Source organism: Copadichromis virginalis, linkage group LG20, assembly GCF_057382275.1.
Source record: "Copadichromis virginalis isolate Kocher_CV1m ecotype Utaka linkage group LG20, C_Virginalis_male_GT1.1, whole genome shotgun sequence".
NCBI lineage: Eukaryota > Metazoa > Chordata > Actinopteri > Cichliformes > Cichlidae > Copadichromis > Copadichromis virginalis.
In genome coordinates this window covers 26,820,747-26,839,497 of record NC_140637.1, presented here as the reverse complement: position 1 = coordinate 26,839,497, position 18,751 = coordinate 26,820,747, and the positions used below count along the sequence as shown (strand labels likewise).

At 40.2% G+C, this 18,751-nt stretch overlaps 1 protein-coding gene across 1 annotated transcript; it reads left to right on the top strand.

Moving 5' to 3' along the window:
- Positions 1 to 7,761: 7,761 nt before the first annotated feature.
- On the top strand, positions 7,762 to 12,952 carry LOC146684962 (uncharacterized). Its single transcript, XM_085443676.1, has 7 exons — positions 7,762 to 7,807; positions 8,780 to 9,136; positions 9,331 to 9,537; positions 10,018 to 10,119; positions 11,364 to 11,401; positions 11,482 to 11,637; positions 12,051 to 12,952. The coding sequence occupies exons 1-7, from the start codon at positions 7,768 to 7,770 to the stop codon at positions 12,204 to 12,206; spliced, it is 1,056 nt and encodes a 351-aa protein (XP_085299802.1). The 5' UTR covers positions 7,762 to 7,767; the 3' UTR covers positions 12,207 to 12,952.
- Positions 12,953 to 18,751: the final 5,799 nt, after the last annotated feature.

Below are 18,751 nucleotides of genomic sequence, written 5' to 3'. Positions count from 1 at the left end.
AAGCGTTAATCCAGATTAGTTCCGTTTTACTGTTTATTTGACTGAGGGTTGTACAAGTGGAAAGACGATGAGATCATTACACGTACATTGTTAGGTGGTTTAGCTCCTAAAAGGGAAGGACACCTCATTCAATGTCCAAACTGTAGAGTACACACCATCTGACAAAGACGAAACTGGCTTAGAAAAACCCAGCTTTACAATACTCAGTATTCCATCACACAGCAGTGGTGTTTACCATAAAGAGCAGACATGTTCTCTTGAACAAGTGACATTGAACTATGGACTACAGTTGTATGACATACAAAACAGCCAACCTATAGGCACACAGCACCTCATGAGCTGGCTGATAAGCTTTTCAATTACAAAACAAGACTGACAGTTCATAATCTGTTGTAGAGCTGCCAAGGAAAGAAGGATGAGTTCATTAAATGTTCACATTAAAATGTCAAAGATACTTTATAGCACCTGAGTGATAGAAAAAAAAATGGGCTAAAGACCTTAAAGTTTTCATCCTCCACTGACAACCTTGTTTCTGAAGAGATATTATGTGTCTACAAACTAATCTAACCTAGAGCAGGGGTGTCAAATGTATAATTTTATATCTCAGTTATTAATGGCTAGTCAGTACATGGACCTGTTAAAGAAAAAACTGGAAAATATAAAATAACAACCCCCCCACTTCCCCCCCCCCCCCCCCCCCCCCAAAAAAAAAACCCTCATGTATTGAATAAATCACTAGGATAAAACAGTTAAGTCTAATTGTTGAATGTGTCATTGTGTTTCTTAAATTTGTACAGTCTTGGTTCAAGCAGTAGGATCAAAGCCATTCCTTTGATCCTGACCACCTCTCCAGCCAGATACATTCGTTTGTGTTGTAAGCTTCCTGCTTTTACACACACACACACACACACACACACACACACACATAGTGCCTTGTCTTTGTAACCAAGAGGGGTCTTATGAGGGGAGGTGCTTGTGCTGTGATGTGTACTGTAACAGTTTGTCAATAAATAGCTGAAGGGGAAGCTGCTCTTTGAAGGATTTGAGCTTCAAGAGCTGGTTCTTGACCAAAACTTCCCTCGTTAGCGAGTGAAAAACCGGTTGAATATGTGCTGTTATGTCTTGTGTTCTTCATGATGAATAAGTCTCTAAACTAGCGGGGCTTGTGGAAACACAGACCCAACACACAGCATTCTGTATAAGCATACAAAAATGTAGTAGAAGATACAGTAAATACATTTTTTCTATTTCAAAATAAGTGGGCTAAGGATATTTCTTGCTTGCCTTTTGTCTTTCAATGAGACGGTGCAGGTATGCTGTGGGAAAGCTGTGTTGTTAAAATTAAAACAACTGTGACAAATGTAACAAATTGGCGGAGGAAAAGGAAATAGGGGTCACTCAGAGGCTGTATTAAAGTAAAAAATCTAAATCTGTCGTTAAAAACAGACAGTGGGTACAAACAGAAGGACAATGTAACGATCTTTTGCATTTAATGCATTGGTGAACTGTATGTCCAGATCTTGCTTTTTTGCACCATCTGGTGGTGAACCATGGACGGTACAGTTGTTTGCAGTTTAGGTCTCCACCCGACTCCTCTTTTGCTAGTCCACATGGTATCTGCATGCTGCAGCTCTGGCTTAGCTCCACACATGGAGAAAGTAATGTTCAAAATTAAATAAATTGAACAAATAAGTAAGAAAGCAGATAGAGAAGATGATAGTAAGGCCATAAAGGCCCGTTTTGCCCCTCCTGGATGGCCGCTCAGGTTTGTGTACTTTAAATGTTTTATTTTCTTCTTTCTTACTATCTGATTGATTGACACAAGGTATGTGTGATGTGATTTTTTTTTTATTGTCTTCTTCCGTAAGCATCTCTCACAGGTTGTCGAGACTAAACCCTGTTCAGTCCACATAGGGCAGTCCTTCGAAGGCCGGGTAGGCCGAAAGTGAGTGGCTGTGAATTTGGATGGTCTAGGCTTCAGATGTGCATTACCAGTGGAGTTTAATAAACTCAGCCGTCTGCTCATTTCTCCCTAAAATATAACAGGACACTGAATAAATTCTCTACCATCTCACACTTCTGTTTAATCAGTTTTCTGTTTGAGGTTTATTCAGCTGCGTGAAAACTATAAAGGTAGGACAGCTTGACTTATTTGTTTAATTTATTTATTGTGGATAGAAGTAATTATGCCACAATAATAAGGGAACATTCAAATCTATTAATCTCTGCCAAACCGATTTACTTAGGAGCAAATAAAACACTGAGAAAAAACAAATTCTCGCCTGAAAATATGTTAAAAGTTTATTTTGTGACCCAGAAAGCTTAGTAAGAGTAATTTTAAAACTTAGTAGCAGCCGCCATTGTTGGAAACTGGTGTTTGGCTGGGCCACGCTATGAATTCTGGGATATGGTAGGCCACGGAGGACACACCCGACTCATCCTTCAAATTCAGGGAAAAGGAGGACGCATAGGCAGCATTCGGAGGAGTCTACGAATTTGGACAGCCTTCGGCACGTCGCTGTGACGTAATCGGTCTCAGGAGGATGCAGCCCATGGATCTGGACACGACCCTTGTCTTGAGCAAGAAACATCATCAGTTACTCCTCATAGCCCCACCATGTATTCTTCTGGCTGCTGGCCTCTGGAAAGAGGTTCTGTAGCATTAGGTGCACTAGCCTTTCACTCCAGGTCATCAGACTGCTCTACTGCTCATACTGGATACCAGGGAACTGTGCTGTCCCCTCTTCTCTTCACCCTGTACACCTCTGACTTCTGCTACAACTCTGAATTATGCCACATTCAGAAGTGGGGTGTATCTGGGATGATCAGGAAGAGGAGTACAGAAGTCTGGTGAGGAACTTTGTCGCATGGAGTCACACAAACCACCTGCAACTCAACACCTCAAAGACTAAGGAACTGGTTGTGGACTTCGGGAGGTCCAGAGAAGGTCCACTGCCGGTTCAGATAGAGGGGGAGGAGGTGGAGGTGGTCAACAAGTACAAGTACCTCGAGCTGTGGGTGGACAATAAACTGGACTGGTCATGCAACACAGAGCACCTGTATAAAAAAGCCCAAAGCCGACTGTACTTCCTCAGGAGGCTGAGGTCTTTTAACATCTGCAGGAAGCTCCTGAGGATGTTTTACCAGTCGATGGTTGCTGGAGTACTTTTCTATGCTGTGGTGTGCTGGGGGAGCAGCACAGCAAAGAGGGACTCATCCAGGCTGGAGAAACTGATCAGGAGGGCTAGCTCTGTGGTCGGCATGAAGCTGGACACTCTGGTGTCAGTGGCAGAGAAAAGGACATTAAAGAAACTGCTGGACATTATGAACAATGCTGGGCATCCTCTGCACACGGCCATTAACAACCAGAAGAGTCTGTTCAGTGACAGGTTGCTTCTCCCCAAGACAAGAACTAACAGACTTAAAAACTCCTTTGTCCCACACGCCATCAAACTGTTTAACTCCTCTCTGGAGGGGAGAGGGAGGGGAAACAGGAGGACAAAGGAGGGGGGAACAACTAAGCTGTAGTGCCTCTTCACCTCACTGTGCAATACTTTTGTGCAATACTTTTGTTAATAGTCAACAGTGCAATAGACTCAATACTTGAAATGTGCAATTCACTTGTATTTTTATTTTTATTCTTATTTATTCAAATTATCCCCTTCGTATATTTTATTTATATATGTCTCTGTATTTATATATGTGTGTGTGTGTGTGTGTGTGTGTGTGTGTGTGTGTGTGTGTGTGTGTGTGTGTGTGTGTGTGTGTGTGTGTGTGTATATATATAATATTCTGTAACTGTAACTTCTGTCAGTGCTGTGCTTTTGGAAACCGAATTTCCCAGAGGAACCCACCCGAGGGATTAATAAAGTTTTATCTTATCTTATCTTATCTTATCTTATATTTCCATATTCTTAGAGGAAAAAGGAACCTTCCCATAGAACATTTTTTGTTATTTCCTTCCTCTCTAGAGGTAAAAGAGCCAACCCAAACACATGAGATATAAATGGAAAGCCCAGGATTTGCTCTATTTAGTACACCAGGACTACGCAGGGTAGCTCAAATAAGTCAAAAGATATAGACCAAAAAAAAGAATGTCCATTATGGAGGACATAAATGAATAGGATGGTTTTCAGGAGGATACCATTACACTTAGAGTTTTTCATTGCTAATATATTTTAACATTGTGTAGCAGGATGGTTTAAACTTAGTCTTAATTAATATGTCATTGCCAGCAGGGGTATTGTATATATAAGGATGCTCTATCACCTCCCTGTCTATGCTTATTCATGGTCGAATTTCCTGGCATCTGTTGTCGCTCCCTGTTTGGTCGGCTGCATGTAAACAGTGGCATTGACATGAGGTATGATCGAATGTGTAGAGTGTTAAAATAATGTTTTTCCTTGTGAAATAAATTTACATTTTGAATTGTGAACTCATGTCTTCTGCCTCATTTTAGTGGAACAAACCTGTGTACCTAAATGGTGTTTCTACTGCTTTCCTTGGATGGAATCCCAAAGGTGGCGTTGTTGGCAACCTTTGGCTGCCCTAGCTATCGTGACAACAGTGAGTTTAAAGGGCAAAGTACTGAATCACTCTTTTTTTAAAACCCCTGTGCTGCCACAATAGTATTTATATTTTCATGTTGTTGTTTAACTGCAACAAAAAATAATTCCTTGTACACTGAATGACAAAGATTTTCTAGAAAACAATATTGTCCTGTGTGCAAAAGAAAAAATCATCATCATGTTGTGTAAATGTTAGGTAAGCACAACAAAGGTGTTAACAGCACACAAAATATAAACTGTAGCTTTGATCCATGTAAAACTTAGCTGAGCCACCCTAGTGTTAAACAGCAATTAGCTAAAACCAAAGCATAATTGCTCTGAACACATTTGGGATACACTACTGTCTTGAATCAAGACTCTTGATCCTGCCTCACTCCTAGAGATGGGAATTGATAAGATTTTCACAATTCCGATTCCATTTTCGATTCTGTTTAACAATTCGATTCTTTATCAATTCTCTTATCGATTCTTTTTAAAAAAGGAGATCACTAAGGTCGATTAGCTTAGAACTTTGTTTTATATCTTCTCTTTGAACAAGATAGAAATTTAGAAGTAACATGGCCTTACAAACCCAACAGTGAGATCTTAAGAGATCCACAGCCTGCGGCTCTTCAATGGGGTGTCACAGGGTCCCCAGAAAAAAAAATTGGAAATGTAAAATATTAATAAAATAAATATTCTTCTGTAGCAATAACAAAGTTTAACATAAATTATTCTGTAGCAATTACACAAGAATATCCAGTAATGTCCCTGCCTACAATTAAACACTTATTGAAAATCGGGGCATCGGCTGTGGCAAATGGGTGCAAGCCTTTGAACACAAACTTAGTCACTGCTCGGTGACATTCTTCTATCCTGGACTAAAAGGAGAGAATAACGGTAGACTGCAGCGAGAACTGCCAGCATCTGAGCCAGCCAGACTCTGTCTGTCTCATCATGGTCACCTAAATGCACAGTAATGACAGGTTTTCTAATAAGGCAGATCGCGCTAACGTAATATGAAATGTTAGTTGATTATTTACCTGCCGCATTAACGGGAGAAGACGTGCAAACATTACTGCTGCTGCTGGGTTGAGATTCACGAGTCAGGAGCGGAATTAAAAACACGACATTCATTTAAGGTCATCGTGTGTTTTGTGAGCAAATGCTTTTGCATATTCGTAGTGTTTCCTCCCTTAAATGAAATATCTACTTTGCAAGTTGCCCGGTTGTCATCTGTTCTCGTAAAGTGTAACCAAACTTTTGAGCGTTTGAGCCGCTTATGCGCCGTGTTTCCAGCCAGGTAAATGAGGCTCTGCAACGTGGTGACGTCGAGGTGACTGGAATCGATAAGGGAGTCGTTTGCAAATATGATAAACAATTCCAATTAATTGAAACAGTGGGAACCGGTTCTCAACAAGAACCGGTTTTCGATTCCCATCCGTACTCACTCCTTTGTTTAGATCTATCTGGTCTTAGATAGTAATCTGTATTGTATTTGGGCTATTGGAATTTTTTTTTTGTAAGCTATGTTTGTTAGTATGACGTTTTCAGAATTACTAAGTAAAAATTGTGGTGTACAAACATTTGTCAACTTTCTTCTTTTCTACAGGTTTGAACATGGCTGCTTCCACAAAGCAGATGGTATTTTTCATATTCATGTTCAGATTTGACTGTCTATGTGTGTAAATGGACTGGTTTTTGGGCAGCACGGTGGCACGGTGGTTAGCACTGTTGCCGCACAGCAAGAAGGTCCTGAGTTCAATTCCAACATTAGGCCGGGGTCTTTCTGTGTGGAGTTTGCATGTTCTCCCCGTGTTTGCGTGGGTTCACTCCAGGTACTCCGGCTTCCTCCCACCGTCCAAAGACATGCAACTTGTGGGGATAGGTTAATTGGATAATCCAAATTGCCACTAGGTCTGAATGTGCGAATGAAAGTGAGTGCGAATGGTTGTCTGTCCCTGTGTGTTAACCCTGCGACAGACTGGCGACCTGTCCAGGGTGTACCCCGCCTCTCGCCCTATGACAGCTGGGATAGGCTCCTGCGACCCTGAAAAGGATAAGCGGAAGCGGATGGATGGACTTTCCTTCTTTACTTGAGCATTCAAGCGCTCTGTGTAAGAAGCCTCATTCAGCCATTCATACATGCACCTTTTCCTACAAATAAATGCTTTCTATCTAAAATTTGCACACTCTAATGAATGCACCTTGGGTTTAAGTATGTTGCTCGAGGATACTTAGGCATGCAGATTGGAGCCCGGAGCTCTATCTCCTGGGCTACCTTGTGTACACACACACATGCACACGCACAGACAGCTGACCTCAACTCTTTGGTAATGGCTTCTCTCTCCTCTTTGCTCCTCGTCATTTATGTGTAGACAGAAACCAGCTCCATTTTAAACTATGACAACTGCATCTTTCTTCTTCTTCATTGATCTTTTTTTCACTCTTTGTTTTTATGCACCACTCTGTATTTATTCATTTGTTATTATTAATTTTTGGCTCTTTTCCACATTGTGTCTCTTGTCCTGTCTTCCTCCCCTCACTCCCAATGGGCCATGGCTGATGGCTGCCCTTGCTTGAGCCTGGTTCTGTTTGTGGAGGTTTCTACCTGGTAAAACGGAAATTTTCCCTTCCCACTATTGCCAAGTGGTTCCTCATAGGTGCGTCGTCTGGTTGTAGGGGTTTTCTCTGTGTTATGGTAGGGTCTTGATGGAATGATTCAAAATAAATATACGATGATGGAAAATTTCTGTTTCAACTCTCCCGACCTCTGCCTTATTGTTATGTAGTTGTACCTTAAACTGTGTTCAAGGCCATGACGCCTTCATTATTCATCTGGTACTTTTGTGATGTTGAGAGTTTAACTGACAATTTTCAAATAGGAAAGGCAAGTAAAAATGCACATAGAACTACTTGGTTTGAAGTCGACTGTCATATGAATTGTTCTTTAAACATCAACACTCAACCTACCAGAGCCAGTTACTTGGAGTTCACACAGTTGTAATTCCATTGGGTCTATGACTCTGTAAATAAGCAGCTGTTCACTAACAACTTTACCAAAAGTGTATGTGTGTGTGCGTGTGTGTGTATGCATGTGTGTGTGTGAGGTTTGTTTGAAGAAGGGACCACATCATAAAAGAGAAGTGAAAACATCCTCGTTTGAAAGTGAAAACAGAAGAGAAGCCACCTGAATATCAGTATGCCTCAGAACCTCAGTATGAAAGTCTTCCGTGCTTTGGTCTGTTTCATCTTTCTTGGTGGGTCAATTTATTAATATTTCTTTAATTTTGTTAGTCTCCGTATTATTTGTCTTTGTTTCCTTTTTATTTCTAGTTGATCAGTAAGTTTAAGCTTCTTGTTGAGCAGTTGTAGCGATAAGCTGTTTCAGCATTTTTTCATTTTCTTCTGCCTCTTACATGTTATTGGTTTCTGTGGTTAAACGCAGAGTTGGAAAGAGTCAGTCAAACATGCAGTTCACTGGAAGTACAACTAAACCTGTGAAGAACTAAAAACTGCTTTAGCAAAGACAAGAAACCCTTGAAATGATAGGTAAAGCAGTTAAATGTTACCATCATTTTCGAAAGGTACTCAGAGTTGGTTCCTTGTTTGCTGTACCATTCTCATCTTTTGTGAAGCAAAACATTAGAGAACAAGTGTTGACAACCTGAAAGCTTTGGATGTTAAGCAACAAAAAAGACAATTTTAACCTGTAAACATCCAAAAAGCAGATTAAGATGTCGTCATAAATAAATGAAATTCACAGTCATTTGTCTATATTTGTTGCAAGTTTGTAAATTTGCATATTCGTAGTGCTTCCTCCCTTAAATGAAATATCTACTTTGCAAGTTGCCCTGTTGTCATCTGTTCTCGTAAAGTGTAACCAAACTTTTGAGCGTTTGAGCCGCTTAGGCGCCATGTTTCCTGCCAGGTAAATGAGGCTCTCAACAAGAACCGGTTCCCACTGTTTCGATTAATTAGAATTGTTTATCATTAAATTTGTGACTCTGAGTCTTCCTCAGCAAAAGGTTTGTGTAGATGCCAACAAAAACCAGGAAGTCCATGGTTTGCAAATTCAAATAACTAAAACATAAGTTAAACATACTGAAAACGCTGACTTAACTTGAAAAGTTGTGTTAAAGTGAAGATTTGTCTTCTTTCATTTTAATATATCTTCTTAGGCTGCAAAATTTTACGAGAAGAAAGTAACTAGTGATTTATTGTATTTTCAGCAGGACTGCAGGATGCAGGATACTCTGGTTTTGTTAATGCAGAAACTCCCATCTATACAGAAATGGAGGGTGGAAGCATCACAGTTAAATGCACATTTTCTTTAACTGGAAGAAGGAGACTCTTCTGTACGGGAAAATGTGAAGAAGGAAACATTCTCATTGACACAACTGATGACTCAGCGCAGAATGGCAGATACAGCATTAAATATAAAGAAGGATTTTATCCATTACATAAGACAGTTCTGAATGTGAGCATCACACAGCTGAGAAGATCTGACTCTGGAATGTACAGATGCTCTTTGGACAGAATTTTGCCATTTGATTCAAATGAAGAATTTGAGATTGTTGTCACAGACGGTGAGTTGACTAAATGTCATGTTTGTGAAGACATGAAGAATTATTTTCTTTCAAGTGACTCATAATATTTAGACAAAATTGGTTTTATAAATTCTTCTGTAAAACACAGAACAACCCCAAACTGTTTCTCGCATGAACACATACAAACTTCTTTGAGTAGTATTGTTGTGATTGTGGATGTTTCATCTTCACAGCTTCAGTGACCTCAAAACCAAAGTCTACTGTGCAACCTTCGCCAGTTTCAACATTTCTCTCATCAGCCCCCATGACAACAGCAACGGTGACAACATCACCAAAGACCCCAACATCACAGAGTTTAAATTCCATTTCAGGAGGCACCACACCTTCACCAGCCTCCTCTTCAACCTCCAAACAGACACAGACACCTCTTCCAAATTTAGGTACATTATATATATATATATATATATATATATATATATATATATATATATATATATAGATAGATAGATATATATATAGATATATAGATATATATATATATAGATATATATGTGTGTGTGGACTAGGATGTCCTCCGGGCCTGTTAAATTTCAAGTGTGTTTATAACTGAGCCACCTGCACGTCCTTTAAACGAGTAAATGGTTGGAATAGTATACACGCATCTGTTCTTTTAAGTAAAAAGTTCAATAAGTGTAAATAAAACATGTAAAATCAGGCAAATATTACACTAAACTGCTCTGAGCAGCTGTAAAAGTTTCAGTCATGCTTGATAAGCAGTTTGTCTGGTGAATGTTTCAATATTTGTGGTAAGTATGCCAGTCCATATGACACTGGGTGTATGCAGTTTTTTCTGAAAAGTGAGTAAAGCCTTTAGGCCATATATTTACACTGTTTGACTAAAACAAATATCTTGTGGTAAGTTACTGCAGGTACGCTGCCTGTGGTGGCTCTTATTCTGATCACTGTCTTACCAGTGGCTTTGCTGATTTTCTGCAAGAAGAGGAGGGCCAGTAAACCTAAAGGTGAGCCTAAAGTAAACATGAACATAAGACAGTGTCTTCATCACTTCAGAAAACACGGTATTGATGTCTATCGCCAACCTTAAACAAGCTGCCTTGCAAAAATGTATTAATATATGTAGCTGGTAATTCTTAAAAGTGCTTCTGCATCATGAACCCTGATTCCTCCCCCAGCTCCCTAATCGAAGCTTGAGGCTTATGAGGGCGACTTATGGCAACTTTCTCACTTTAAAAAAAGGGTCGCAAGTTGCATAACAGTATCATCGCTCTGCCATATTTACCATAAAGTTTCTGTTTAACACCTTATATTCTTAGACTCCTAATGATGATACTGTTATACACTATGTTGTTGAACAAACATTTAGAGATCTAAGATTGAGTCAAAGTAAAAATATATATATAGCTTTGAATGACCAAAGAAACCACAAAGTTTTATCATCACTTCATTATTACAGTAAAAGGGGATCGAAAAACTGGATATTTGATGAGTGTTTAAAGTTAAAGTCATAAACACAACATCTGAGGTGCAGCCAGATGTGGCAGCTTCATGGCTTGTGATTTTGCTGTGGCAGTGAATGCAACTCTAACACCCATCTATGCCTCTCTATTTTTAACCACACGACCAGATGTTCATTTAGGATTCAGAACCGTGACTAGTCACAGCAAGTTATTGAACTCCTGACAGTTGTGAAGTCAGTAATCTTTGCAGTTTCTTATTAGAATAATGAGTGAAAAATTTTAATCAGGATAATAATCTTTGAACTCCTTTGGTGTTAATGAATTGATGACAACAATGAGGCAACCCCCCCAAACAGGAATCGTTTTACAACTGGAGACCACTGACAATTTTACCTTCCCCATCTTTTGTCTTCTGTATTTTTGACTAATGTCACTACTGGTAGAATGAGGTGATACCTGGACCTTACACAGGTTGCATAGATAGTCCAACTCAGCAACATCAGCAGGGCTGGTATTTGCTACTTTGTGCAAAATGACCTCCAAAAGGTGTACTAGTGTGAAGGTCTCTGACTAAATAATCAGAAAAAGACTTCATGAGGGTGGCCTGAGTTGCCAATGTACTTTAGTGGGCCCTCTGTTCATTACCTGGCACCGTGGAGCCTGACTGACATTTGCCAAATGAGATTAATTGACATCTGATGTGTTTTTAAAGTGTTCCCTTAGGTTTTTTTAAACAGCGTTGGAGCAGCATATTAAAGACAGATGTTTACTGTTTGCATGTTCTTCAGGGCCTCCTGTGGAAACAGAGCCCCCTGACATTACAACGGTGAGTTTTAGGAATTACAAGACACCTGAACTTGATTTTAGCTTCATTTGATTTCAATTAACTTTTTTTTTGTCCTCCAGGCCAGTCAGTTGTATGAAGAGATCAGAGAGGAGGACAGATTGAGCAATTTACCTCCTGAAGGAGTATTTTCAATTTACACCACTGCCAAATGCCCCCAAGGAAACAGAGTTGAAAGCACAGATGACTACAGCCTTGTCATCTGTCCTCAGAACAAAGTAAGTACTTGATTTTTCAGGTTTCATGCCAGAGTATTTTTGGATTTTATCAGGTAGTGGGAACTGTGGAATCATCCATATAAAGATCATGGTCCTCTTACAGTCAAGGATTCAGGATGATTTCATAAGAAGCACTTTGTGTTGCTGCAATTTGTTTTTGCATCATTATAGTATCTATTTCTGTGATTTCTACCTATTTTCTTTTTCTTTTCTTCTTTTCCTTTTTCTTTTTTTTTCCCTTTTTTTTTTTTTTACTAACAAGGCACAGCTGGGTGTAACCCCCTTTTTTTAAATGATGTAAACTGTGAAAAAAAGAAATGTGAATTTGTACTATATAAATTTGAATCTTTGTGCATCTGTACAATTTAATTTGTTTAGAAAATAGTTTCTAAAGACTGATTTGTATCTTCCAGAGTGAAGAGAACTTGAGTAAGCTTGCTGCCACCAACAGCGCCCCCTGTGGCCATGCAGATGTTTTGTACTCCACGCCTCATGTACATTTCAGCACAGCCAACCACACCAAAGACGCCTCACCTCCTCTGTATTCTACTGTTGGAAACCATCAGTAGTAATGTTATTACAGGCTTATTGCTATGATAGTTGTAGTTTGTTCAGACCAACTGGTAACACAAACTTTCTTCCATTAATCATGCCATTGTGATTTTTATTAGTCAGGGAAACAAGCAACTGCTGAAATAATGGATTTCATAGTGGATCAACAGGCATAACTGATTTGTAGCAACCTGATCATAGTCCATTGGATAGTCCACCTTTGTATTTAGCTGAGGAGTTTATAGAAAGTTAGCCTGTAGTTGATAACTACTTAAAAGTAGTTGGTACTAACTTCACACAACTTTGCACATGAAGAAAAGTTCTGTTTTAGTGCAAAGGAAAAAAAATACACGAACAATAATCAATGATCAAAGGTAATAAAGTAGTTCACACAATGATGATTGACTGATGATTCAATGACTAATGATTATCAAATAATAAGAAAAACAGTAAAATTATAAATAACATTTCCAGTGAAGTTTATATTAAAGCCCGTTTTTTACATAATCTTTGAGAATTTCTGTATTTTGTTCACCATTTTTTTTTCTTGGGCTATTACTTAAAATTGAGATGAATTGAATTGAATTTGCATACAAGCAGCAATGTCATCTCCTGCACATTTTATGTAAGCTGTTTTTACAAAGCAAAACAGCCGATTTCAGTTCGCAAAATGTAAATATGCAGATTGGGGCACAATTTAAGCTGTATGTTTATGATGGAACTGCAGTCCTTACAGGCAATAAATAAATAATAGGCGGGATTAGTTGATCTCTAGTGACAGTTTCAGCAGATGCTGAATGGAGTGCTGAAAACAGAACATTAGAAATAAATTGATACTTAATCTTTTACTTTTTCTTCACACATTTGTGGTGTTACATTCTCTAACATGCATCTTATATGATTTGCTCTGGGTAAACTGCACAGAATGTACTGAAGAATGCCAAAGACCACCCAAAAAATTGGACATAACTTTCAACTATGGCTGCAACGACTCATCAATTAAATAACTTCATTTAAAAAAATTCTTGACAAAATGTATTTTCTTCAATGCATTGTGTGATGCGCGGCTCTGTGGTGCACCGATGTGTTAAACTATGTAAATGCAAGTGTTTCACCCACATTTGCTATGAAACACAGACCTGCAATACAAATGTATTTAGGAGCAGCGTATGAATAAACAGTCTGACAACATTAAGCAGACGCAGCCTCAGTTTTAAACATAAAAACCATTGGCAGCAGAAATGATGACGCTGGCACATTTTATTGTGAAGCTGGATTCTGTTTACACACCAGGAAGAGCAAAGAGGCTGAGCTGTTACCAAGATGGTGAGCTCAGTGTAGAGTGAAAGAAAATGTGTTCGTTATCATATCGAGACTAGCTCTCTAGAGAGAGATCAAATCGGTGATTGTTTGATCTCCACTTGGTTGCATGCATGTACTTTGTGTGGCACACTGTGTGGTTTAGGAGGCAGGGTGTGTCTGTTTACCTTTGTGGTTGGGAGCCTGTCTCTGTTATAAAAAAAAATTATTAGATTGTTAAAAGCTTATAAGCTACAGTGAGACTAGTTGCTGGCACCTTGTCTCACGGTCTTGAGGGTTGCACAGTAGCACTGTTGCACGCCTAGGGTCCTACAGCCGGTCGTATCCCCTGGCGTATTGCCCACGGTTTTGCGGGTTTACATAGCCAGCAGGACCTGGCTGTGGCTAGCGCGTTAGCTCAGCAAGCAAAAGCTTCTCTGGCCTGCTAGAGGCCTGCTAGAGGAACCCAGCTTGTTCTCGCAAGTTTCAGTCTCAGGCTTCCCAGTTCATAACATGTAACATCAAGCATTTCATTCACACCATAAGATAAACAATAAGAGCAGTGGTGTGGCGATGCTTCGTGTCTTACCCGTTGAGACATGGGAAACCCAGTGAGTGTGTTTGTGTGTTGTCTTCTGGTTTCTATGTTATGGCTGTCTTTGCCCTGTGTGAGTACGGCAGCCCGAATGTCTCATAAATGTATGACATCCCTCTCTATGCCTCTAGGAGACGGGCATGAAAGATGGTTGACATAGATGGGGTGCCCAGCAACTTACAATTCACATACCTGTGCCCTGGCTACCCCTTGGTACCTGGACCTTGTCCTCAGTGCCATCTTTCAAACAGCTTGAGGACACTGACCTGAAATGTCTGTCCCTGAAATTGCCTTCTTGCTGGGTATAATATCTACCAAAAAGATTAGTGAACTCCATGCTCCGTAGGTCCACAGGCGTTGCTGCAGGTGGTTGCCGGACAGGAAAGGGGTGATCCTCCAGCCCAACCATGCGTTCATGCCAAAGGCTACGAATAACTCCCACTGAGGGCTTGAAGCAGGGATTAGTGCCAGGCTGCCCTGTGCACTGTTCGTGTTCGCGTATGTCAGGCATATCCAGCCAATTAGGAGGACACACTAGCTCTTTGTGAGCTCCCACTTTAGGATCCCGGGCAGACATCTGTCTAAGTAAAATAAGAAATATTGTATTAATTGCATTAATATTCGAAAATGTAAAAAAGCCAAAATCAATGTACATGGTCCAATTAGCCATACAGGTTGGACACTGAATTATTATTATTAATTACTATTAATAATAATAATTCAGTGCTGCTGAAAACATCTGTTTTGTAACATTTAATGTAACATGTTACCAACCCAATTCAGTCATTACATTAGAGTTACAATCATGGCATTATTTGTCTTATACTTTCTGTTAAATTATTGTTTTTTTCCCCCAGTTGTATCCATAAAGGTTGAGTCGAAAGAAAACAAATCAAACAGGCTTTTTGTTATCCTGTGAACTCCTCCTCAGCTGATTTCTGTTCCTGAGGGAGAGGAAGATAGTGGAGCAGTCTACAGCGGAGATATGGTCATTGTAACTATATATCAACTATATATTTTTAGTAAACTACCTGTCACAAACCTCACGGTAACACAGTTTTGTGTCACTTTTTGATGCAGCAATAGGGCTGTGCTCTTCATGCAAACTGATCCCAGGTGATTACGATATGATGGCAATCTGTCTGTGTTTATAAATTAGATTGTGATTAACTGCAAACCTGCACCACCAGGATCGGTTGCCTCATCCCAGGTGATTTGTGGACTTGCATTGCAACCATAGTGGTCGCCCAGAGGTTGAGTACGCTGCATGCTCAAAGCTACAACACAGAGCAAACACCATCCCCAATGACACAGCGGCCAGGGATGCAGAAGAACAGCACATCAAGAAGGCCCTAAGTAAATGTGGTTATCCCACCTGGACTTTTGTCAAAGCTGGAAAGACACCTAAAGAAAGCTCCAGCCGATCCAGGAGAGAAGGACAACCGCTGCCCAAGCGAAAACCTGCAGTGATCCCATATGTGTCAGGAGTATCGGAACAGTTGAGACATTTTTTCTAAACACCGGGTCTCTGTGGCTTTTAAACCCCAAAACACACTGCGCCAAAAATTGGTCCACCCCAAGGATAGAGTCCCCCGACCAGTGTTGGGTGCAATGTGTTACTAAGTAACGCGTTACTGTAATTAAATTACTTTTCCACTGAAAAATTAGAGTAACTAATTACTGTTCATTTTTAGGTATTTTAATTACAGTTACTTACAATGTACTTGCGTTACATTGTAAAATAATTAAACTTGCTGAATATCATTATTTAATTTCAACAATTTATCTTCTAAACGTAGAAGTAAACTCTGCCGCTTTAACATCGTTGCAGTGCAGGTGCACGTCATTTTGCGCCAGTTTGCTGCATAGTCGTATTCTAAAGCGGAAGATGTCGGACTCGGCTGAAGCGAGTGGCTGTTTTTTGAAATGGACATATACCCGTCTCTTCACTTTTCTGAAACAAGCAGACAAGAATATTACAGTAATATGTAAGCTATGTCTGTTAGATATTTTAGTATTATGGGAGCATGTACTGGGTACCTTTTTTGATGATATTAGACAATGTTAGGGAAAATATTATAAAACACTTCTTCAGTAAAGACTCAGAGAAGAGAAACACAGAACTTGCTAGCAAGGGCAGTCTCTCAGACTCGCGCTGAGCACTGCCCCTGGGGCCCGTTCTTCGTACGTCGCTTACTACATCCAAGATCAAATGACACATCCAAGATCAAATCATCGCGCTAACCGTGAGCTCGCTAATCCGGTTCCCCGAACACACCTGCTGTTGACGATTACTACAGCTGGACGCAGGAATGTGACATCACTGGGTGTCGTAAAAGGGGCTACGCATCGATAGTAGAAACATTGATCGGCAACCCGCTGATTGGTCGGCGAAAATGTCCAAGGGGCGTGCTCGGTATTTTCCGGCAGCAGAGCAAGAACTCATGAGTGAGGGATTTCAGGAGTTTCAGAGTTTAATTAAAACGCAAGAGAACACTGCAAAGGCTGCAAAAGCAAGGAGAGAGGGCTGGCAGAAAGTTGCTGACAAATCAAACTCGTAAGTAATTTAATAATAATAATAATGATAATGGATTGGGTTTATATAGCGCTTTCCAAGGCACCCAAAGCGCTTTACGATACCACTATTCATTCACTCCCACATTCACACACTGGTGGAGGCAGCTACGGTTGTAGCCAGGCTGCCATATCGCGCCATCGGCCCCTCTGGCCAACACCAGTAGGCGGTAGGGTAGATCTATCATATGACACTATATTGTCCAATATCATATGGCATTATATTATATTATAATATGTTATATTATATCCCCTTTCACATTAGAGCCACAACAGGACCCACAAGAACATGGGAACAAGTAAAAGTGGAATACAGGAGTATTCTACAGAATGGTAATATTTATCTCTTAGATTGCTTTGCGTCTCTTGGCAAGGTAATACTGGCCTGTAATACTCTGTTAGTTTGTTCATAACAGCAACCAAGAAAAGGGCAGAGGAAAAAAAGACAGGTGGTGGTCCTGCACCCCCTCGTCAACAAGTTGGTTAAGTAAATAATACCCTCACGGGAATATCGATATCTCTCTATGAGCACACTGTCGCGCTGAGCTAAAGGATCCTGTCTGTCCCGCAATATACGCTGAATTCTGAGGACTCTCCTCATCAATCTTGCACCTTCCGCAATGGGTTGGTCGCGTATACGGACAGGACATGGCTGCGACAGGCTTCCCAAATCCACCTTCGCTTTTATAGCCGTGGTCTCTCATCTTGATTACACGAAGTAATTTACAATTACTACTCTGAAATATGAATTACATCTGTAATGATCACATACATGTAATAGAATGTTAATAGTACATTTCCCTTTTTTAGGAAATGACCTGTATGTATCTGTGTGACATCAATAAAAGGATCAAGTGCTGCATTATCTTTAGTTACATTGATAATATTTATTTATGGTGAAACAGTGGAAAAATATCGCTGTTGCTTTCGTATAAATGAAGCGGACATACCTGCGTGGCCGCGATCTAATCCTGTTTACATAAAGTAAACCTGCTCCCGAGCAGGTTTACGCTTACGGCTCTGTTGCTATGACAGCAAGTCCCGGATGAGCTTCGGGGAACCGACTGATCCAGGATCACGCGAAATCGTCAACAATCTAATCCGGCTAACCTACTTAGCGAGGTACGAAGAACGGGCCCCTGGTCTTTATTTTGTGCTCCATTGAGCGTGTGTATGTGTGGGTGTGTTCAGAGTGTGACCCCATGGGCGACTTCCCTTGGCCTGCTGGTCTGGAAAATCCAACAGTTCATCTATATGTAAAGAAGGCACTTAAACTGGAACAGGCATAGCTGCGTTGATCCTGCCGTGGAACAATAGGACAAGGTGCATTCCTGGAGTGCACACCAAGCTTGCATCCTGCTAAAGATCACACACAATTGATTATATGCCTCTAGGTATACATGGTTAAACATTTCCTAATGCAAATAACTACATGCAGTATTCTACCATGTGCAAACTTATATCACTAAAGGATTCTAACTGTCTAGTGTTTAACGGACCTGTCAAAGGTATGTTGAGATTATAGAAGGCCCCTTTCAGAGCTAGGGGGAACTTCCTTATATGGTTGTAACTTGAAACTTGTTGACACACGAACCCTTCCGCCTACAAAAACCCTGCACAAAAGAATAAATCTTTGAGTTGATTTTGGGAATGCAACCTGAACAGTCTCTGTATCATTTTGTTCTCCTAACTGCTCCCGACGTCGTAACTAAATAAGATTGAAACCTGCAGTCAGCTGAGACTGAAGAAGTCACTTGGATGAGTGACGAAACATTTCTCCCACAAAACGCTACGTCCAGATGAACAGATTCAACTTTTGGAGAGACAAAGGGAAGCAAAAGTAGACACACTGACATAGCACACAACACTGTCAAAGTAAAACAGGAAATACGACACATACGCACAGACACTCAGAGCTTCACACAACAACATAACAGACTCGGTAACAGAGGGAACAAGGGTGACTAGATGTGAAACGTGGGATCAGGAAAAGCTAAAGACAAGATAAACAAACCCAGGAATAACAATAATCAAAGAATTTCTTTTCTTTCTTTTTTCTTTTTTTCTTTTGCCTGTCTCGTAACATGAAATAAG

Excerpts from the sequence above, each read along its gene's own strand:
- LOC146684962 (XM_085443676.1), top strand. The coding sequence starts at position 7,768 with ATGAAAGTCTTCCGTGCTTTGGTCTGTTTCATCTTTCTTG. Across the intron at positions 7,808-8,779 it reads GGTCTGTTTCATCTTTCTTG|CAGGACTGCAGGATGCAGGA; the intron begins GTGGGTCAATTT and ends TTGTATTTTCAG. Across the intron at positions 11,638-12,050 it reads TCATCTGTCCTCAGAACAAA|AGTGAAGAGAACTTGAGTAA; the intron begins GTAAGTACTTGA and ends TGTATCTTCCAG.